This window comes from Brachyistius frenatus, unplaced genomic scaffold (assembly GCF_029030835.1).
Source record: "Brachyistius frenatus isolate BFR_SWC_R1_liver_20210118 unplaced genomic scaffold, ASM2903083v1 Contig_80, whole genome shotgun sequence".
Classification (NCBI taxonomy): domain Eukaryota; kingdom Metazoa; phylum Chordata; class Actinopteri; family Embiotocidae; genus Brachyistius; species Brachyistius frenatus.
The window spans coordinates 1,760,001-1,783,161 of record NW_027210679.1 but is presented as its reverse complement, the minus strand read 5'-3'; the positions used below and the strand labels follow the sequence as shown (position 1 = coordinate 1,783,161).

Sequence of the window (23,161 nt, the reverse complement as noted above, 5' to 3'; positions counted from 1 at the left end):
AATCTAATGACACCACGATGACTTGTGGGAAACATTTCGTGACTTTTTATTTCCTGCTTTGTAAGTGGGAATCGGTGGTTGTGCACTTCACCACACTTCTGCATTGGCCCAAATGTTCAGCCCCCGGAGTCCATTTCTGTGTACCGTCTTTAGTTCGCAACTTGTTTCTGCTGCCCCCGGGTGGCCAAAAACAACAAGTAGTTAAAGGTAACAAAAAAAAAAAAAAAAGAAATGTAAAAAAAAAAAAAGGCAGAATAAAAAGGTTAAAATTGATCACGTGCTTTGCTGATTTCCTCGCAGCGGCAGCAAAACAATCACTGGACAGCAGTCGTCCATTCGCTCGTCCAAGCGATACGAAGCTGCATCCGTTCGCTTGCGTTTTTCCTGCCACCTGTCAAATCAAAGTCCAGCTTTCTGCTCTGTTTTTCTCCGGCGGCTCCGAGGGGAAATAAATCCGGCACAGCTGCAAAAATGCTCCGCTGTATGTTTACTGTGTTGTCACTAACTTTGTTTGCCGTTGGTGGCTGGGTTGCCAGGTGATTGCAAGATTTTTTGTATTTTTTTTTTTGTATTTTGCTGGAAACACCTGCCTGCTGTGGCTGATAGTGACAACGACGCCGCGGAAAACATTGAAAGGGAACCGCAGCGGTAAAGCTGCAGGCCGAAACCGATCCGTACAAAGCTCTGTAAATGCGGGGGGGGGGGGAACTGTGACAAATACGTGTGGAATCACCACTGCAGGCGACCGCGACGCATTGTTGATACTAAAGAAATATATCTTATTTATTATGAAAAAAAAGTATTCAACGGGAACATTGCGACTCGACGCTCGTGATTTCCAGCTCCCTCCGGATCCTCTTCTGAGGCTTTTCCAACTTCTTTTAGGGAACACAGACACTCTAAGCCGCCATCACCAAATATTCCTCTTGTAAAAGTCCATCTTGGACACAGAATTAAACAACGCTCAGCCTGTTCCTCTACCCGTCAGTCAGAACAGCCGGGGCTCAGAAAAACCTCTTTGTAAACACGCACACGCGTCAGATTTTGACTTCTTAAAGCCGCCGAGGTTCACCAGAGGAATTTGACCTTAACACTCGCTGACATACGCGGCCTGTCCACACTGCTGCAGGCTGAAGGGCACAAGGTTGGAGGAATCCCCCCCCCCCCCTCCTACTCCAACACCCCCCCGAGAGTCCTGCCGAGAGACTGGACTGACCTCACTGGAGTTTGCTGGAGGGGGAGGGAGGGGAGGAGGGGGGGGGGTGTCTCTGCCAGATGCTGCGATGCTAACGAGAAGATGAGCTACCGAGATTTCCCCCTCTGACGGTGTCCAATGAAAGCCAGAGCCGAGGACATTTTTTAATTTATTTATTTATTTTCCGATGAATTAGGCAAATGGAGCAAGTGGGATCCTCTGTTGAGAAATGAAAGTGGGTGAAGGCAGTGACTGATGGGTGAGTTGGAGTCACGACAAAAGAAAAAAAAAAGAGCAATAGAAGAAAGAGAGAGAGGGAGAGATGGTGAAAGACAGAAAGAGAGGGAGGGATAGAGAGAGAGAGTGAGTGAGGTGGGCGATTGGTCCGATGAGAGAGTTGTCATGGTAACGAGTGATCATGATGAGGTTGAGAATGATCAGAGAAGACTTTTTGGTAAGAAAGTGCAAACACAGAAGATACATAATTAACGAGGTGAAACGTCAAAGCGGTTTCCGAAACTGACCCGCAAGTTTGTCGTTCAACTTTTGACCCGACAAAACAACCCGTTTACTTTACGGCGGATTGGACGGGAGCACGGCGACGCCGACTCCCAGGACAGATATTGTTTGTTTTTTTTAATTAAAGAAGCAGTGCCGTCTGTGCTCGTCGTCGCTGCCGAACGTCGCGGCTGAATTTCCAATCGGATGTAATTATATTGTGTCTTCCGCAGAGTCGTCTCTTTCTCACCTGAGAGCTTCAAGGTCATTCACCTTCACATACAATGACTTCACATTCACGCTGCACTTATTTCAGCAGCATTGACTTGAGTTAAGATGCCCTGTTTCAGCAGAGCGGCGCTGAATCATCTGGCGAGTTAAGACGTAGACGGTAAAGTTGAGATTGTGGTTCCGGTTTTGGTCTTTCTGTTGGTGGCGCTGATGCTCCGCCCACAAAAAAAAGAAAAAGGAGGAGGAAGAAGAAGAAGAAGAGGCATTAAAATGAAGCCCAGTTGTTCCGAAACGCATCCTTTTTCTTGCTACGTAAAATGTCACGCTACGGCTCCTAATGAAGTAGGATGAAGTATGAGGAAGTAGGATGAAGTAGGACGGAGTATGATGAAGTATGATGAAGTAGGATGAAGTATGATGAAGTATGAGGAAGTAGGATGAAGTAGGATGGAGTAGGATGAAGTATGAGGAAGTAGGATGAAGTAGGATGAAGTAGGATGAAGTATGAGGGAGTATGAGGAAGTAGGATGAAGTATGAGGAAGTATGAGGAAGTAGGATGAAGTAGGATGAAGTATGAGGAAGTAGGAGGAAGTAGGATGAAGTATGAGGGAGTATGAGGAAGTAGGATGAAGTATGAGGAAGTATGAGGAAGTAGGATGAAGTAGGATGAAGTATGAGGAAGTATGAGGAAGTAGGATGAAGTAGGATGAAGTATGAGGGAGTATGAGGAAGTAGGATGAAGTATGAGGAAGTATGAGGAAGTAGGATGAAGTAGGATGAAGTATGAGGAAGTAGGATGTAGTAGGATGAAGTATGAGGAAGTAGGATGAAGTATGAGGAAGTAGGATGAAGTATGAGGAAGTAGGATGAAGTGTGAGGAAGTAGGATGAAGTATGAGGAAGTAGGATGAAGTAGGATATCCCAATTGTATAACATACCTTGTTCTTGTGTAATTTGTTGGACTTTCTATTGCTTTGCCACAAGATGTTGTTTGGCAGAAGTCAAATCTTTCCTATGTTCCCTGCTGAGAAAGTAAAACTTGGTGAGTTATGGGCAGCTTTCACCGTCTGTCCCTTTTGGCGCGACAAGACAGAGCAGACAAACAAAGACAGGACTCCAATAGTGACGACGGCGTCCATCTCCTCCGTCTTGCCTCGCCAGGAGGGACGACCCTCGCTCTTCTTCTGGTGCGATCTCTTGACTTCTTGAAACGTGACACGTAATAAAGGTAGAAAACTGGTACGACGAGATTCTCAACCAGCAGAGGCGACTTAGTTGAGGGGAAGGATTGTTTCAGTCAGCCAAGTCTCTACAACTTATTCAATCCTTAGTGGAGCATATCAGCAGCTCCTGAGATGAAAACAGGAGATTTACTGGCTCAGTGACCGAAGCGCGGCAAGATTGTCCCAAAGGTTTCAACAGGAGGCCTCGTCTGTACCGGCTGGAGTGTGAAGACCTTAACCTGTGTTGGGTTGTTGTTGGTGGTCAACACGGCCTCACGGCAAAGCGTGAAATAGACACGGCGGTCCACAGCAGCAAAACGTGAAATTAAAAACGTCGGCCCACTACAGCAAAACGTGAAATATCCACGCTTTGGGCTGTCAATGGGGGGGAAAGTTACACGTTTTGAAAGCGCGAAAGTTACACACACGTAAATGTCACGTGACCAAGGTCCCGCGACAGCGGCAACAAAGGACATTTCTCAGCAGCATTAGGAGGCAGTGCGGGTAACATGGTGGCGTTCGGCACAGACCGGGGCTTGAATCCAGGAGGTGACATTGCTTTTGTTGAGTATTTTTGGGGTTTCGTACCCCCCCCCCCCCCCGCGCCCCACAACCATGTTTTTACTTTTTCCCTGAAAAAAAGTTCCATTTTGCCTGGAAATCGCATGCCTGTGCGCATGCAGTAGGTTTTTGTTTTTGTCCACCTAACAGGAAAACGTGTAACTTTCACGCCTAGATGGTGCAAAGCGTGATTATTTCACGTTTGGTTGTGATGCCGGGTAGCAGCTGTTTCCAACGTGGAGCATCTTGAGGTAAATCCATACCAGCCAAAGGTGAAGACGAAGGAAACGGTAGAAAGAAAATCACAGCGAATTCAAAAGTAGAGATCTGATGTCTGAAAGGGAAAAAGACAATTCCAGGAGGACATGGTGCGTCCACTGACCCCGTTCGGCCGATGGTGTAATGGGGTAATAAAGTCCACGCGGCCTTTGGGTTGATGTCACCCAAGCACATGTGATATATGTGAATTATGATTTGAGCAACCTTGGGTTCAAGGACGAGCTCGTCTTGATGTCTTAACCTTCAACAAATCCGACAAACGGCTCCTTTTAAATCAACAACAGGTATCGACTCGAGCTGCAAAAAAAAAAAAAAAAAAACGACCTCGTCTGGAAACTCCTCGTGCAGCTTCTCCACGTTTTGCAATAGAGAAAACGTCTAGCCACGGCTTGTCTGCTTTCATTTGGACCAATAAAAGATGCAGTTTGTCGTCACAGCGAACGACACCTCTCGAAAATCAGAAGCAATGTCAGCACGAGACAAAAAAAACAACCCAAAAAACTATAATATGTATTCAATGCAACAAAATGTCCTCCGTGCTTTCCAATTCAAATACTAGCGTACAATTTACTATGTGAAATGCAGTATGCCAAAAATACCAGGATGTTCACATTTTGTAGTGTGCAAGAAGAAGAAGAGGAACAAGAACAAGAACAAGAACAAGAACAAGAACAAGAACAAGAAGAAGAAGAAGAAGTAGAAGAAGAAGAAGCAGAAGAAGTGCATCCTTTTCATTTTCTTTCAACGTCTTCAACTTTGGCAGAAACCTCCGCCTGCACTCGAGGATGAACTGATTGGAGTTTGGTGGTGAAAGGTGGTTTTAAAAATTCGCAGCTTCTTCTTTGCGCTGACGTTTATATTTGGCTTCGACGGCGGACGCCTTCGTTCGGCCTCTTTTTTGTTGTCGTCTTTTTGGGCTGATAAACTTCTTCCACGTTACGAATGTCCCAACGTATTTTCAATTCGAGCTCTTAGCGTTCTGCTCGGCGGGGGGCTCGTCTGCCCTCCGGCATCTTCCTCTCTGCTCTACTTTCTCCGGCGTCAGGTGTCGACGTGCTCGTGTTCCCTGCGACGTGTGAAACAAGCGGATGGGGAGAGATTTTCCAGAAGATTTCTGGTTTGACGCGCTGCCCGGCTTTTAGTTTCAATTCTGTCGATCTCATTTTTTTTTTTTTTTTTTTTTAAACTACTCCTCTCCTCCTCCTCCTCTTCCTCCTCCTCCTCCTCCTCCTCCTCCCCCCCTCTCTATTATGCGTTCCTGTCTTCTTCTGTTGTGCGCCTCAGCCTCTCTCGCTGTTCCGCTGTGACAGTTAACAGAGGTCACTGTTTACTCTCGTTTATCAGTCAATCATCGGCCGCTGCAGGGATCCAAACACGGCCATTTTTCTATCATCCATCCTCTTTTTCTCCCCCCCCCCCCACCATCCCTGTTTCCTGAACAACGGCGAAAACGCTGACATATAATTTACGAGCTGTTAATTCATTGAACTACGCAGGAAGAATATTCGATTTAATATCACTTTCTGTCCTTCATGTGAAGTCCAGTCCTTTTTAAAAAAACGTTTTTTTTTATTTTTTTATTTCTCTCTGAAAATGTGACAACTGTTATTATTTCTGTCAGAGTGACAAGTTATTAGTTATGGAGCTCAGAATATATCATTATGCAGTCAGTGTATTAAATCAATACACCGAAGGGACTGCAGAGATGTTATTTAGGTAAATTTATTCGATATACGGAGTGATATGATTTTATTGTTTTGCCGCTGTGATAAAATCTCTGATGTAGATCCCCTGACTATTACTCTTCTTTTTTGTTTGTTTTATTATTATTTCAAAATGTTTCTCAAAATGTTTCGTCTCGATCTTTGCTCTCCGTTCACGTAACAAAAAAGATCCAATTCGGATTCGCTCAAGCTAAAAACCAACCGGAAGCCCCGTGATCAGCATGGTAATGAATAAATACCAGTTTGAGTTCACGTTCAGGGTTTTTGAGCCGAAACGCAGTCCCTGATTTCTCCGAAGTTTGACGGAGGCCCGTCAGGTGTTGTTCGGGCGCTGCGGGAGAATGATTAATTCATCGGTGCGGCTGTCTTTAAATATGAAGGTGCTCGGGTCCGTCTCGGCAGCACAACTCGCAGAAAGAGGACTTTTTGGACTGAACATTTCTTTCTTTTTTTTTTTTTTTTTTAATGAACGTGCAGATGTAAATACGACCGGCAGGCTAAAAATAGCTGCGTCGACGGGAAAGGGTTTTCAAAATGATCTGCAGCCATACGTTAAAAACGCAGAAGGAGAGTGAAAGGCCCAGACTGCTCACTGTGTTAATTTCATGTGGCAGCGGGCCCGTTTGCAGCGAACATCTTGATGGGCAGGGGGGGGACGGCTTGCCTTACATAACTGTTAAAGTTATGGCCCCGTTTCGGCAGCGGGGAGATAAGAAAATAACGTTAATCCAGGAGCTCACCTCGCTTCACACGTGTCCACAACTCGGAGCGTTACTTCCTCATTAGGTCTTCCGGTATTTATTAGTATTATTATTACTGATATTATTATTTGGATGGACGTAATCAGATCTTCACTGACGGATGAGGTGTGGACTTCGGTTCTTCATTCTGCCGCCGCTTCCGTGTTCCTCTTCCCGTCGGACGACTCCCCCCCTCTGGGAAGAAGTCGAGGACCCCCCCGAGGGCGCCCTGAGGGATGCCACTTTTAAAAGACGAGCGCTTTTTAAAATGTCGACGCCTATTTAAACGTACCCCTCCCTCCCCCCAACCGAGTGCGGTATAAAGTCCCTCATGATCCTTGCTGGTGATGTCACCATAAAACAGAAGCATTTTTATGTGCCCCCCCCCCCCCTCCACCGCCTCCTCCCTGCTTTATACGAGGCCTGCAGGAATATCATAATCCAATCAGGACTCCAATAAAACTATGTCTCATTTCTAACTAGATCATGGCCTGCGTGCGCTTCGGCTGAGGTTTCCATGGTGCAAACACACACACACACACACACACACACACACACACACACACACACACACACACACACACACACACACACACACACACACACACACACACACACACACACACACACAAACAGGCGAAGAAGCCGTGTCCCTTTTTTCTTGTTGTTGCTGACTTGGAGCCAAACAACATTGACCCTCCAGTCCAATCTCTGCTCTCCACCACCTGACATCCAAGCAACCCCCCCCCCTCACCCTCCTCCCCCAAAAAACCTCCTCTTCCTCTCATCTCACTGATGCTGCCACCTCCGGGTGGGGGGCGCGGGGGAGGCGGGGGACCTGCAGGAGTGTCTAATCACTGCTCTCTAATGAGCCCAAACAAGATCCTGGGTCCCCTTTTCGAAACCCACCCATGCACCCTGCAGGTTCAGGGAGGCCATTAACCCCCCCCCCCCTCCCCTTCCACCCACACACACACACACACACACACAATCTCAGGACCCCCACCTCCATCTCTGCTACACACTCTCTCTCTCTCCATCCCCTCTGCACGCCCCACATACATCAGTATGTCTTTAGCACTGGCAGAGAGAGAGAGGAGAGACAGAGTATTAGTATTCAGAGCACAGGGAGGATAAAAAAAAAAAAAAAAAAGGAAAGGGAGCGCGCGAGCAAAGAGAGAGAGAGAGAGAGAGAGAGAGAGAGAGAGCGAGAGAGAGAGGGAGGGAGGGGATAGTGAAACAGAGAGGAGGAAAAAACACAAGGAGGGGAAATATAAGAGAAGAACACAGGAAACGGGAGTGGAGACACATCATATTGTTCATTTCTTCCCTCTCGAGCTGCCGGATCCCGGTTGGCTCATCTCGGTCGGTGCGTCTCGGAGAGGAGGAAGAAGAGGAAGAAGAGGAGAGAGGGGAGGGGGTGGACAGAGCCAGAGAGGGGCGGAATGCCCCTTTACAAGCGTCGCATCTGACTCAAAACAGCGGAGAAGCTCGTAAAATCGGAAATTAGTCAGAGAAGGAGAGACAGAGGAGGACGGTGAGGATTTCTGCGGCGCCAGAAAGGTAAGCTGTTTCCCTTCTTCTTTTTTTTTTTTTTTCTTTTTCTTTTTTTGTGTGGCTCCTGTAGCCAGCATGCATTTCGGCTGTGAGATCTGCGATGGGAGCCTCGTTCGCATCCTTTTGATGCTGCCACCCCCCCCCCCCCCCTCCACCTCCTTTCCCTGCACCGGGCTCTGCTGAATATGCCCTAAATCTAGCAGCATGTGTCTGTTTTCCATAAATATTTAATGTATATTATTCGTGCATCAACGCCCGGCTGCAAAGTGTGTGTTGCATTCTGCTGCTCGGTGTGTGTGTGTGTGTGTGTGTGTGTGTGTGTGTGTGTGTGGAGGCTGTTAGCAGCAGAGAACGGGGCTCGTGTCTGTATCACAAGTGTATTAATGGCAGCTATCCTCACTGATGACAGGGATTGAACTTTTTTTTTTCTTTCTCTTCTCTCACCTCCCCCCTCCCCACCATCATCCACCACCCTCCTCCTCCTCCTCATCCTTCTCCTTCCTCCCGCGCGCGAACGTTATTAGATGTAAAGACGAACAGACAGACAGTGGGGGGGGGCGCGCGCACGAGCACGCAAAAAAACAAAAAAAAAACAACAAAAAAAAACACAGAAGACAGGTTGACGTGCGTAAGACGTGCGTAAGTCCCTCATCCTCACCATCACCATCACCATCACCGTCACCATCAAAGGCACCACAGAGAAATGGAAATGGTCAAAAAAAACAAAAAACACTGAGACACACACTGACTCACCGACTCCGATAGGTGAAAAATGAAGTGAGGGGGGCCGTTGTCTGTGTGTGTGTGTGTGTGTGTGTGTGTGTGTGTGTGTGTGTGTGTGTGTGTGTGTGTGTGTGTGTGTGTGTGTGTGTGTGTGCGTAAATAGGTCCCGCTCTGCAGCTCCACTGGCCGTGCACGAGAGACAGGAAGAGCAGCACCAGTATCCCCGGGTTCCTGGGCTTTCGGCCAGTCGCTCTCCTGCTTCCTGTCCCGTGTGTTACAGATAATTCGGACACTCTGCAGCTCCAAACGGCCTGCGGAGCTGCGAAAGGCCTCGACGGAAAAAAAAAACCTTTGATATGTGTGAACGTGGGATAGAAATAGGAGGAGATAAAAAAAGAAAAAAAAAGAAAAGAAAGGAGGCCGTGTCGTCGTGGATGTGAAGGGATGTTTGATTGCGTGTTTCTAGAGATATATACGGTCCGGAGCAGATATTAATGCTCCATCTCACCCACCTCCTGTTATTTATTTGCCGAGAGGGGGGTCCGGGAGCTATTAAAGGACGGGCTAAATTGGAACAACCTCGAGGCTGAGGCGCAGCAAAGCTATTACGTCTAGTCAATAGACATTAATATCCCCCCATGCTCAATCTTGGCCTCATACAGCCCCGGCGAAACACAGCACCGCTCCACTGGAGTAACCAAAAAAGATGTGTTGTAATAGGCCTATCTGTTTACCCCCCCAGCCCCCTCTCCCCCCTCCTCCCCCCGCGCATCAATCCGCCACGGCCGAGTGAGCAGAGGAGCGATGATAGCACACCGTCTCGGGCAGACGTCGCCGTTGGCCTCGAAAGGAAGCGATGCAAGACAACAAAAAAAAAGAACAAAAAAAAAAGAAAGAAAAAGGGTGGATGTGCCGGCGCGGGTGGAGAGAGGTCGCGACCTCTGTGAGTCAGGGATCGTGGCGAGCGAATCCGAGGCGCGTACACGAGCGCGTCCGTCGGAGGTGGCGCGCGGGAACGACCCGGACGGCTTCGAAAGAGTCTGGAGCGGAGAGGGGACGAGGTCAACGGGGGCCGAGTCGCTATTTGCCTTTAAACACACACACACACACAAAAAAGGGAAATAGCGACACGGGAGGCCGTGAAATTCGCTTTTAAACACTTCAGCAAATTTAAAAGCTTTTAAAAACAAAACACAAAATACGGCAACAAAAGCATTCGGGGCCCAAAAAAAAAAAAAAATTTAAAATGAGAGGTTCAATTCAAGATGACTTCCAGGTCCGGATGAAAACGAATGGAGGAGCGTGGCGGCGGACAGGAGGACTTCAAAGGCAGGTTGAATGAAACATCGTATTAGGTATATCCGATGGATTAGTCTCCTTTGTCTACAGGAGCATTATGTTCTCACACACCAAAAAAAAGAAAAAGAAAAGCTCTGACTGTTCTCAGGGTTTTTTGCAGTTATGAAGGTGCCCCCCTCTCCCCCACACACCTCCTACCCCCACCTTATAAAAATAGTTCCCCATTATGTTGGACCTTCCTCGATGTTCCAGCCGGAGCTAAAGTTGAATTCGAGAGGTGAAGCGGCAGCGGCCTCACACGTGACTTCAAAAAGCGGATATGTAATTTGACTGGGAAAAAAAACAAACACCAAACAGAAAATGCCAAAAGGATGATACGGGGTGGTGGGGGGGTGGGGAGGGGGGTGTTGTGGGGAAGCACCTGAGACAGACGGCAGCGTTTCAAATGGCTTATCGCTGTAATTCCCCCGAAACCCATCCGAGGTGTGTGATTCCTTCCCTTGGAGACAGATTCCACACACAGATTTCAGACTTCAGTCGCGCTCTCTAACCGTGATCCTTGTTGCTGAAACCCCCCACCCCCCCCTACCTCTCCCCCTCCCCTCCTGAGGCTTTATCAAATTCATATTCAACATGCACCAGGAATTTTTGGGGGTGTTTTGTTTGTCGGTGGAATTTTGTTTCTGAGCGAAACTACTGGTAGTGCTGCGTCCCCCCCACCCCCCAAATAAAATAAAATTTAAAAAAAAACACAACCCAAATCCAGTCCAACTACTTCCAAAAAAAAAAAAAAGCAAAAGAGAAAGTGAGAGCGTTCAATATTGGATAAATATTTATCAGTCATAAGAAAACAGGACTTACTCACATTTCTTTGGATGAGCTCCCTCGCACTAATTTGCACCGGAGTGTCTGGATACATGGGGGAGGCGGGGGGGGGGAGGGGGGAGGGAGGGAGGCGGTTACTTCCTGTGCAAACACACAAATGATCCCTTCATTAAAAGGGGATACAAACATACATGCCTCATCTGCTTTATCACCTATAAACTAGATTGGGGATGTAACGGCTGGACTGAGCCTCTGAAAATGAGTCATTTAGCTGATGCTCTTATCCTAAGTGTGCGTGTGTTTGTGTGTGGGGGGGGATAGAGGGGGGGGGGGGCTCCATATCCTGCTCAAGGACACCTTGCGTAGGGTTTGAACTTGCAGCTTCTTCCTCACTGCTATGCCCTCGAATTCGGGGGTTTACGTAGCCACGAGAAGCTGCTGACGTCTTCCCGGTCCTCGTATTTTTTATTTTTTTGGTTGCGGGATTTTCCGGCCAGATGAACTCGTGATCTAAATTGGCTCGTCCTCCGCCACGATCGGCCGGCCACCGATCTCCTCCGGTTCCCATCTGGCCCTCCGCGTGATGCGATTGGAAGCCGCTGATTCTCCGTCCCGCTTGACGAGGCGGTGACCTCTCCGGTCGGGGGGCGGGGGGCGGGTGACCTCTCCGGTCGGGGGGACGGGACGGGGGACGGGACGGGACGGGACGGGGGGTGACCTCTCCGGTCGGGGCGTTTCTGGGCCCCGGTGATCGTTCATTACCGTATTTATCAGTGAATAACCGGCCTCTGGAAATGTTTGTCTTGTAGTGAATTGCATCCCCCTAACCCCCCCTCCTCCCCCCCTCCCCAAAACCCCCAAAAAACCTTGACTACCATTGTTGCTGTGTCACCCTCGCCGCCAGCCTCCTGTGTGTTTTCTCTCTCTGCCCTTCTTTGCTCCAATTTCTTTTTCCTCCCTCTTTATCTGTCTCGCCTCCAATTTTATGTCAGCATCTCGTACCCCTCCCCCCTCCCCCTACCTCCCTCTTTCCTCTGTCTCTCCCTGCACAATCGTTCTGTCTGTCCGTCTCTTCCATTTCTTTCTTTCTCTTATTCTTTTTTTTTTTTTTTTTTTTTTTGGGGGGGGGGGTTGTTGCCTCTCCCCCTCTTTTCATGCTCTCACTGGCATTTGAGGCGGGCCGGTTCTGTGCCAGACAGCCGTTCCTCAGATTGAGATATCCCAGGGTTTTAAAGTCACTCAGACAGATTTGCTATCTTAATGGGGGAGATAGAAAAGGGTGGGAGGGGGTTGGTGCAGGAATACTGACAAGACTATCCTAATGTGACACATAATGTGTGTGTGTGTGTGTGTGTGTGTGTGTGTGTGTGTGTGTGTGTGTGTGTGTGTGTGTGTGTGTGTGTGTGTGCGCGCGTCTCTTCAAGCGGAGACAGAAAAACCAAAGGAAGCGTTTTTTTTTTTTTCCCTTTCTTGTTTTGGATCTCGTTCCGAGTGAAATATGTCTTTGCCTAATGCGCTGATTGATTGACGGGCCGGGAGAGACATATGGACACGTAAGGAGCACTTTGCTAGGGAGGTGCCACTCAAGCGCACAAAAGACTGACGCTGACATTTCACAGAACAACATACATCAAGTGATCAATAGTCCTTCGTCTTGTCCGACGAGGCACCCGGCCTGAGAAATAGGGCCGAGGACAAAACGTCTCGGTGGAGCAAGCGGAGCCGGGCCTCCTCGCCAGGAACATTGTTCTGCCCGTGATTTATTTTTCCCGGAGGAGGGGGGGAGAAATGTTTTTTTTTTGTTTTTGTTTTCTTCCCCCTTGTATTATTAGCACTCGCGTACGTTGTCTTGAGTCTTGAGTCCCCGGAGGCTCGCAGACTGTGAGAAACTCGAGTTTGGGCATTGACCTGTTTTTTTTTTTTAAATTTTATTTTTGACAGAATGAGATCAGAAAATAAAGACAACGTGCTCCGAGAAGGCCGTTTCTCTCTCTCTCTCTCTCTCTCGGATGAAAGGACGAGGCGGCGCGAACATAACAGACTTAATGCTTCTAATTATATCTCAAACTGACATTTTCAAGTTGTTGGTTTTTAAAAAATTTTTATTTATTTACATTTTCCTCTGAACATTGACGTCGGGTTTCGGTTTCTGTTCGTCCTCTGCTGTTCCCGTCCTCCATTGATTGATTGATTCTTTTCATGTTTTTTTTTTCTTTTCTTCAGGTGCTTTCAGAAAGACTCTTTTGACAGTGGCTTCGAAATCCACGCCGGTGCGCCGCGGAGAACCGGGGACGCAGACGACTAAGAGCTTCACTCGGTTTCCAGCTCGCGGTGAAGACAACAACAACAACAACAACAACAACAACAACAACAACAACAACAACACCACCACCAGCGACTCTTTGCAGGCTCCCGTTAGTGATCTCGGAAACATTAGAAAAATAACAAGCGAAAAGGTTATGCATGCGCTGCAGGCATAACTCGCCGTTCCTCTGCCAAATCAATTTGTAAAGAAACTTTTTATGTGCAGAGTGTCTCCACTCCGGCTTGCAGATTCAACATGGGCCCGGACCTCCGCAGTTGATTTCAATAAAGGTAAAAACAAACACACACGAAACCCCCGGAGCTTCACGACAATATCAAAGAGAACCAAATGCTTTCATTTGGATTTGTCCTGCAGAACGATGGAATCTAAAGCATAAATCGAACGGTGGCTGATGTGTTTATTTGACCCCGGTGTTTGTGGATTTTATCGACAGAATTACAGAAGGAAAAACACAACTAACTATGAAGACGAGAATCCAGTCTGGCTCTCTAACTTGAACATATTTCGTCTCTTGGAGATTTATTTACACAAGAGAACTCCTAATTATCCAAATGACTCTGTAATTACAGTTAAAACAACAACAACAACAAAAAGGTTTTAGTCAGAATTTAAGACGTAAAATGTTGACTTGGTACGATCCGACCTGGTCATGGCACCAAATAACTCACGTCAGTCCAAGCGCGTTTTGGACCTACCAAAAAAAACAAAACACGTGGTTCCGGTCGGGGGTGGGAAGAGGGATGGGAGGGTGGGGGGGGGGGGGGCGTTCAAACTTGCTATCAGATGCAACGCGAAAGGATTTTTGTTTTGATGTTTGTTTTGTTTTATGGCTGAACCAAAACGATCCGCGGCGCCATGAAGCCGCTTTTTTTAAAAACAAAAAATTAAATTTTTTATTCATCTCTGTTCTAAATACTTTATTCGCACCTTAACGAGCGATTTAAGGCTCGTTGACTCGTCGGGACGCTGGCGGCCGCGCGCGAGACCGTATGGCGCCTCCGTTTTGCCCGAGAGCCTTCTTCCCGCCGCCAACACCCTCCTTTTCATAACAGCGGAGAAATTCATTTGCGATTCTCCGAGCGTTTGAAAAATGCAACAGCGGTGGGCGCCGCCCCGGAGGAACATCCCAGATGATCCGCACACCTCCTTATTTTCACTCGTTTTCTTTTTTTAAGGAGAAAGCGTTTTCCGTCTAATGTGTAAAAAAATAAATAAATAAATAAATAAAATGGTGGAAATTAGCGTTCGTTTGGTTGCCGTGGTCGCGGCCGGAGGCTCGTCGGCGCGACCCGGGGAACGAGATAAGCGGTCGGTGGATTTCTGCCCGTCGGGACAAATTCAGTTTTTGGCCGCCGATGCCGCGGCTCTCCGTAGCGCTCTGTTCTGCTGAAGCAACATTACGTAACACCGCCGTCGACCATCTATCAGGGACGCCGCGGATGCTTCTGCCAGCGGCGCGCTCCCTTAATGGCGAAGGTGACCAATCTGCCAGGAACTTGATTTGTCTTCTTTCGCGTCCTCGCGCTGCCAACTTTCTCTCCTCTCTTCTGTTTCCAGGGAGGCGGTCGCTCGGCCATGTCGGCGTGGCCTCTGTGATCCGGGCCGAAGACGCCCAGCGGAGCCCCTCGCGCTCCTCCTCCGTCGCCGCTCCGCCCCCCCCTTCCCTCCCTCCCTCCCTCTCTCCCTCCCTCCTTCCCTCCCTCCCTCCCTCCCACCACCACCACCACCGCCCACCTCCCAGCAGCTTCCTCCGCCCTCGCCCTCCCCCACCGCCCCCCCCGCGGTTCCGACCTCGCAAACGGCGGACGGGCCGACCCTCCGCCCCGCCCCCCCACCCCCGAGCGCCGCCGTCCGATAGGTGAGGGCGGCGAGGGCTGCGCTGTCATTGGCTGAACTGCTGGTGGGGAGTGCGATGCGGATTGGAGGATGTCGGGGGACTGGGATGAAGACCTGTGTAAGAAGGCGCTGGTGCTGGTGGAGGAGCTGTGCTTCAACTCGCCGCGGGGTTACAGCCAGAGCAAGCGCTGCCAGGAGTTCAGCTACCTGCTGAGGGGCAACAGCCCGGTGGACCCAGGTCAGTGACACACGGACGGGTCGTTGTCGTGGCGACGGAATTCAAACCCCCCTCCCAAACATGAAAACAACTAGCTTTGATTTTCAACGTAAAGTATTCATTGAGGGAGGAAAACGGGAACTTAGCCGACACCTTATCGGGCCGGGGGGCCGAGAGGGAACGTTTGGTACGAAAAACTTGAGACGTCTTTGTGTACAAAGTGCTTCGTTGACGGTTTTTAGTCTCCCGCTGAAGGAGTTCGGGAACATCAGAGGGAGCGTTCGGCCTCGCCGACGCGCTCTCCGACGGGATAAGCGCGAAGGAAGAGCTGCCGCCGTCGGAGAAGGACTCGGGACAACGACGCATGAAATATTCATGCGCTCGTAAAAAACCCAAATGGCTTTCGGTACCGTTTCGTCCCGTTTACTTCACCCCTCTCGGGAGAATTCGCCGATCGTTATCTCGGAGCTGGATTACGAAAATCGATACACGGCGCGCGCAATATGCGTATGTATGTATTTACGTGGACTGAGCTGAGTCGGTCGACGCCGCTCCGCTGAGGAGTCGGCACCGAGTGTCGTCTCCTCATCGAGGCAACTTTGGTTGTGCAGTGCGCCGTTATGCAGATTAGCGTTGGATCGGTGGCTCAGTGTAGATTAGCCTGGATTGGCCGCGTGTTGCCTGCGGAGATTTGGATGGCTCGGTTGAAGGAAATGTCACGCGTTGGCCCCCGTCTCTTACACCAGCTGTGATTTTCTTTTTTTCCCTTCGCCGTTTGCTGATGGAAGTCTCCGATCCCCCCGCCGAGGGCACCGCGACCGCCGAAAGCTGTCAGGCGAACGGCTTGTGTAGAGCGGCGGAGATGCGTTTGATGTGGAGCGATGTTGCGACTCCCGGCGGGCTTGCATCAGTCGCCTGATTGACAGGGAGTCTCGGTCTCACTCTCCGCCACGCACTTCAGAGGGCCTCCCACCCTCCCTCCCTCCCTCCCTCCCTCCCCCCCCCTCCCGCCCACCCACCCGCCGACTCGCTGCTCGTGCTTGGCGGATTAGCGACGGATGTTTGGCAGCGGTCGGAGGCCTCGCGACGATCGAGACGAGGGGAAGTGGTTTGCCCCCCCCCCTCCCCGACGCACCTTTGATAGCAACAGTGTCTTTATCAACTCAACCTGATCTGCCAACCGCGCACCCCCCCCCCCCCACCCCACCACCCGATCAATACATTAACCTTTCTCCTCCGTTAAACTCCGCCCCCCTTTAGGTTTGGCTCTAAATCATTGTCAGCCTGTTTTTCCTCCATCTCGGTTTTTGTCTCTCTCTCTCTCGCTATCGTTGCCTTTTTTTTTTTGGGGGGGGGGGGGTCTATACTCTTCAACAGCATAGTTGTTGTATCGACTTCGTCAACCCTCCTCCTCCTCCTCTTCCTCATCGGAGATAATAATAATAATAAAAAAAGGGGGGGGGAATAGACCCAGTCAGCTTATGTCTGTTTCAACATGTGCACCGATCTGTTTTCAGGCCTCTCCCTCTGCGTGTTTTTTTTAAACAATTTCTTTCCCTCTTTTTCATCACTACTGTTGCTTTTTCTTTTTTCTCTCGCTGTTTTTCTACCTTCCTCTGCCCTCCTTTTCCCTCCATTACTTTGCCCCTTTCTGTCTCCTGATCGCCGTCATCACGCTTTCTCTTCATCCCTTGTTGCTCAATTCCCACCCCAACTTGTTCTCCAACATGACAGATCGATGCCACCACCCCCCCACCACCGTACACACACCTTCACGCCCTCCCCCCTTCCACCTCCCCCATCATATCTTTTGAACAAGTGCTGATTAATGACATACACAGGCTGATGAATAATTCACCAAAGGGAACGAGGAAGGGAGAGGCAGAGCAAAGACGGTGGGGGGGTGGGGGTGGGGGTGGGGGGGTAACAAAGAGACAGCCGACTGAGGAGAGCGTGCCGAGGAAGACAGCATGGGAACAGAAATGACAGCAGTGAACGAGAGGTGTTTGAGGGGATTATAAAGAGGAGAGAGGGAAGAGAGGGCGGGCGGAGACAGAAAGGAGAACTGAGCTCCAGGAGACGTTGCCCAGGGGTGGAGGATTGGCTGCCGTTGTCTTGTTTTCACTCGTTCGCTCTCAGTCTCGTTGTCAGGCCTGTGACAGATGAAATTTGGTTCCTTTTTTGTGTGATTTAACAGCGCTTATGCCTTTTGTCATGCCCATAAAGACGCTGGGAAATTAAGCAAATTAAGGGAAAAAAAGGGTTGAAGAAAAAAGGGAGGCTTTGTTGGGGTTTGGGAAAACATTGATGACTGTCCTGCCTGCAGACAGGAAGGACTCTCAGTCTGGGCGGAGCCAAAAGAAGCCAAAAAGGCAAAACGATTTTTTTTAATTTTTTTTATTGCATTTCGATGTCGCACGTCGGAGAAGAGCCACGAAATCAGCACTCAAGTGCCGTAATGAGTCTTGTTGGTCTACTTACAACTCGTGAATATTCATGTTCGGGGACCTGTAGTTCATCGTGGGCCCTTATTGGGCTTTTATTGTCACCAGACCAGAAGATGCTATTTATAAGGACACTTCAAATGGTCCAGGATAATAATAAATATTCATTGTATATTTAGTCTATTTATTAATAAATATTCATAGGATATTTATAAGGTGCTTACAAATTTATGAATTTAACATGAACACAAGAATTAGCGGCTCCGACACGTGCAGACGTGTCTGAACCAGGACCGGGACGACGGAGGTTCCTGAGCCCGAGCTCAGGTCGGCCCTCCTTTCATCCGTGCTCTCTTTGACTGAGGCCGGAGCTGTCCGGCAGTCTGGTGCTGAAACTGCGCTTTTTTTTTTTTGCCTTTCAGTCTGAACACTTTCTCATTCGGATGAGTCATACTCCACCCTCCCCTACCCCCCCAACACCCGCATACTCACCCCCACGCACCCCTCTCCCCGCCCCCCTCCACATCACCACCACCACCTTCACTCCTCAGACGCAATCCTTGAGCCGTCACAGATTAAAAAGCTCATGACCGTGAGGAAATGCGGGATGACATTGCAGAAAGACATAAACTGTAGCTGCTTCTTTTGTTTGTTGTTTTTTTGTTTGTTGTTAATTGTTTCCCCCTCCTCTCCCTCCTCCGCCTCGCCTCCTCTCTCCTCTACTCAAAAACATCCGCTCTGCCAGCGTTTGCCCCCATTTCAAGCTCGAGATTCAAATGCGGGATACATGCGCTTCAGGGGATGGCTGCATATTGCAATTTACGCCTACAGCAGGTTTCCCTCTCCTCCTCCATGATGTGTGATGTGTAGATATTGTCGTGATGTTGCTGCTGACGGTGTGTGTGTGTGTGTGTGTGTGTGTGTGTGTGTGTGTGTGTGTGTGTGTGTGTGTGTGTGTGTGTGTGTGTGTGTGTGTGTGTGTGTGTGTGTGTGTGTGTGAAGGGGGTGTATGGATCATGCAGTGGTTTTGCAGTTGATTTGTTGGGCATATGTGGGATGTGTCAATGTGTAAATACCAGACACATACTGATGAGGTGGTTGTTTTTGTTCAGGCTGGTGGCTTCAAACAACTATGATTTCATCGTGGGTCGATCATCTCACCACTTTGGACCGGCTGGTACAAATGTCGGTGGTTCTCGGACGATGAACCCCGCTGCCTTTTTTGTTTTTGCCTAAACAGCTATTGGAAACATTGATGTGACATTTTGTACACACATTCATACGCCCTTCAGGAGGAATTGAATTTTGGAGATCTTCAGATTTTTGCCCTGGCTTTTTATTTGTTCCAGTATTTTGGTTTCTGACTGATTGCCCAAAAAGTTTTCCCCTTAAGCCTCAGCTGTGGCTTGTGTTTGGTACATTCACAAGTGTTCGTAGCTTCCGGGTCTGAAAAATGAGGCCAATGCAGAAGTGTCTTAAGCTGCAATACCGCCGAGTGCCACTAGAACTCGGTCAATAAAATGTGTCCACCAGTTATCTCGGTGTTGTTAGCTAAAGTCGCTCCTTCTTATTAGTTTTCTGGAGGTCCATCTGAAAATAATCCCTCATTCATTAGAAAATAAGCTTCAAGAAGACCTGTTTTTGGGGGTGTGTCTGTTTGATTGACAGGCCTGTGGTGCAGTCAGGTTACAGCTATCGGTGGGCGGGATGTAGTATCGTCCAGTTTCCAATCAGATCATTCAGATCCACCGCTGCCCCCCCCCCCCCCAGCTCCAAATATGGTCACTTCCTGCTCCAAACCGCTCCAAACGAGCAAAAATGGCGACGGACAGAATCTGAACTGGAGCCTTCATAACGTTCACAAACCGACGTGGTGACGTTGCCGCGGGTTGCCGCTTGGTTTAGTATTGATTGGCAGATGTTAGCGTGGTGACAAACAGAACTGCCCTCCCCCCCAAAAAAATTATTCTCTTTAAACTACTTTGAAGTCCAGACTCCCTTTGTGTTTATTGCATTTGCTTTTTTTTTCCGTCTCCTCACCTTCTTCTTTCCTCCCCTCCGGTTGCAGAGATCTCCGTCAGCCTGCTGTCGGTCATCGTGACGTTCTGCGGCATCGTCCTCCTCTCCGTCTCCCTCTTCGTCTCCTGGAAGCTCTGCTGGCTGCCATGGCGGGACAAGGAGGGCGGAGGCCTGAGCCTGACGTCGGGGCTGCTCCCCGGGAGCGCCGGAGTCGGGAACCTCGGAGGCGCCGGCGGGTCGTCGCTCTTGCCGCCGCTGCTGCAGAGGAAGGAGGGCCACTCCTCGTCCTCGCTCTACCCGTCACTGGGCCAGCAGGGCCAGCACCACCCCCATTTCTCTGACCTGGTGGGGCTGGAGAGGGGCGAGGTCGGAGGGGTGGTCGGGGGCCCGCAGGAGACCCAGGAGCCGTCCTACCTGGACATGGACTCCTACCCCAACAACGCTGGTGAGAGAGAGAGAGAGAGACATTAGACACTCTTAACCTCAAATCTGACTGGAAGAGTAATACAACACCGCCGTCAATAAGTTCTGGTTTTAATAGACTCGCAGAGAACCGAACCCAATACATCTACCTACGTAGTGTAAAAATAATTGGTCTGCTGCTCCGGCATGATGAATGCTGGCCATTATTGTCCATATAAATGATGCTACATTGGAGGAATATTACTTAAGACTCTTATGTAAGGGAAACATTTGGAGACGAGTTCAGCTGAAGTTTCAGTCACAACAAATATTAGCTGCTTTCTCGTTCGTTTGTTCCTTCGAGCTGCACGACTCGGCGGTTCTTGCGGGCTACGTGTTCACGACCGCAACACGTTTGAAGCCACGTGTTTTTCTGGCCACCTGATGAGATGACCTCCGGTCTGTTGTCGTTGAGCTTTGTTTTGGTCTCTGCAAACGCACGCTGAGGAAAATGGCAGCGGCTACGGTTTTATCAGCGCATGTTTGCAGAAAAACAAAATGACCCAAACAGTGAAAGTGAAACCAAAGCAATGAGTCATTTTGATTCAACCCTCAAACATCAAAAAGAATTCGTACACAAATTAGAGCCATTACAATTAGTTAGTCATTATATTGATAATCAATTGTTTTCAAGCACAAACGGAGAAAAATCTGATGGTTCTTTCATCTCAAATGACGGAAGTGGAAGCTTCTCTTTGTCTGACATTCTTGTAAATTTAATACTTGAAGTTGTCCAACAGTTTGAATGACATCATCTCGAGCTCTAGAGAGAAAAAAAAAAAAAAAAATCACTTCTATTCACCGACAACTTTCCCTATTTTCTGACGTTTTACTTACTAAACAATTCATCAACAAACATAACGCAACATAAATACACAAAGATATTCATTAATGTCACTTTAAGATATTGGCCAATCAGCTGAGCCCAACGGTACTAAGCAGCAAATAGATGAAGAAAAGCTACAATTGGAAGCGTCGTCATGGAGACATGCGACACCGTCCTGGTTCTGTATTTACTCCGGCTGTCGACGCCGGTGCCGGTTGTTTATCTTCGCTCACAGTCCAGTGTTTGCTGGCAGCCGGCGCCGCGGCCGGATTCACATCTCTGTGTGCTTTTTTTTTTTTTTTTTTTATGCCCATGCTCATGTTTTGCGCTGCTGTAAACATGTCCGCTCACAATCGCTGCCTGTTAAATCAAAGCAATGCGATCGATGAGATCAACGATGCCGAGAAAGAAACCGCGTTCCTCCGTTAACGACCGACACGGCAAACAGAAGAAGCGCGCGAGTCACCGACGACGGCTTTGACTCTTTTCATTTTTTATTTATTTTTTGGTAGGAACTCTGAAGCTGAGTCAGACGTCTCCGGATGTCCCCAACACAGAGGGCGGCGCCCATCCCCCAAAAGACCTGCCCAACGCTCACTCCCAGCAGCAGGTCACCCCACGGTCAGTACCCGCCGAGTGTTTCAGAGGTGCGGTCACGAATAAAAGCAGGAGTGACCCTTAACCTCCTACCGCTTGTCATTAAAAGTCGAGTCAATTAAGAAAAACGTGTCGATGGTGAGAGGACGCAGTGATGAAAATCACATCAGTCGGACTTTGATCTCGCTCTCTGTTAACGAACCTTCGTGCGGTCGAAGCAAAGCTTCTCGGATTTAGTTTTGAACCTTTCTGTACTGGTTTTATATATAAGTCAGATATTTGCAGATTTTTCCAGCCGTGGACCACCGTCGCTCCACGAGCCTCGATGTAATAACACTTACTATAATGCATGCGTGTGTGAAAAAAAACAAAAAACAACAACAACAAAAAAAAGGTGTGGGAAATCTGAGGCACGTGAAAAAGTGTTAGTGAACTCCACATCCGACGGTTCACCTGCCGCCGCAGCTCTGATTAATCTGCTGAATCACACGTTGGTTTTTTTTTCCGGACAGTCTGTCGTACACACTTCTTTCCGCTCGGCGCTCTCCGCTTATTATTCACCCTCTGAGCTCCTACGTGTCTGTTCAGGCCCAAGCCCATGACTCACCAGCTCTCCAGCCCCGATTTCCACGGCGAGGAGAAGGAGCAGGTAACCAGCATCGGGCAGATCAAACCGGAGCTCTACAGGCCCAAGGGCGACCAGGGCGAAGGCAAAGCGGGCGACAACTGCGGCAAGATCAGCTTCCTCCTGCGCTACGCCTTCAAGTAAGTCAGCGGGTTCACTCCGCCGGCGTCCTCTTACGTAAAAGGTGGAGAGTCGTGGCATGAATAAATCATTTAGGGTGGTGAAGTCGAACTGTAAACGGGGAAGGCGTCGGACACGCAGCGATCAGAGGACATAAACCCAGCAGGGACTCTCACGCTGAGCCGGAAAGAAACAGGCGCCCGTTAAATGAGGTAAATCACACGAGTGTAATATTTTCAGCCGGACCGCCACACGGTGCCGGAGCTGGGAAGCTTTATTCCCTTAATTAAAAACATAAAGAAAATGCGCGCTGTTGAATTGAAGCTGTCATGATCCAAACTGTGTGTGTGTGTGTGTGTGTGTGTGTGTGTGTGTGTGTGTGTGTGTGTGTGTGTGTGTGTGTGCGCGCGTTGAGCATCGATTTGCTGCGGTTCACCTAGAAGACGCTGATTCGGCTGGTTTTGGGTGGAGCTCGGCTATGTGAATTTTTTTTTTTTTTAAATTTTGTATTACTTTGCACGAGGAGCTCTCGGACACTTTAGTAGCTCTCGGGAGGCGAAAAGGTCGGCTCGGGGAACGAGTGAACGATCGCTCCGTCCGAGGCGGCGCGTCGTGTGTTGAATTTAAAGCGCAGCAACATCGTTTGATGGATCCGGTCCAGAAGGTACCACGTTGTAGTTTAGCTCGTCTCTGGTGAATGTTGATGGTTGTTTTTTTTTTTTTTTTTTGCGGTACACTTTGATCGTAGCGGCGGGTTGTCAAGTTCTTCAAACGCCACGTCGGTGGGAGGGTGCTGGTTTGCTGAATTTCTTTTATGGCGCAGAACAAGAAAG

The 23,161-nt window shown here is 49.0% G+C and overlaps 1 protein-coding gene across 2 annotated transcripts in view; it reads left to right on the top strand.

Annotated features, from left to right (window-relative positions):
- Positions 1-7,648: 7,648 nt before the first annotated feature.
- Positions 7,649-23,161, top strand: part of syt3 (synaptotagmin III) — a 28,082-nt gene continuing 12,569 nt past the window's right edge. The window contains exons 1-7 of one of the 2 annotated variants that reach the window (XM_069709005.1): positions 7,649-8,015; positions 8,534-8,648; positions 13,080-13,451; positions 14,740-15,256; positions 19,748-20,143; positions 21,499-21,607; positions 22,172-22,348. In XM_069709005.1, coding sequence (XP_069565106.1) covers positions 15,109-15,256; positions 19,748-20,143; positions 21,499-21,607; positions 22,172-22,348 — 830 coding nt within the window. In that variant the 5' untranslated portion in view covers positions 7,649-8,015; positions 8,534-8,648; positions 13,080-13,451; positions 14,740-15,108. The remainder of the gene's footprint in view (positions 8,016-8,533; positions 8,649-13,079; positions 13,452-14,739; positions 15,257-19,747; positions 20,144-21,498; positions 21,608-22,171; positions 22,349-23,161) is intronic. The other variant, XM_069709004.1, reaches the window with a different exon arrangement.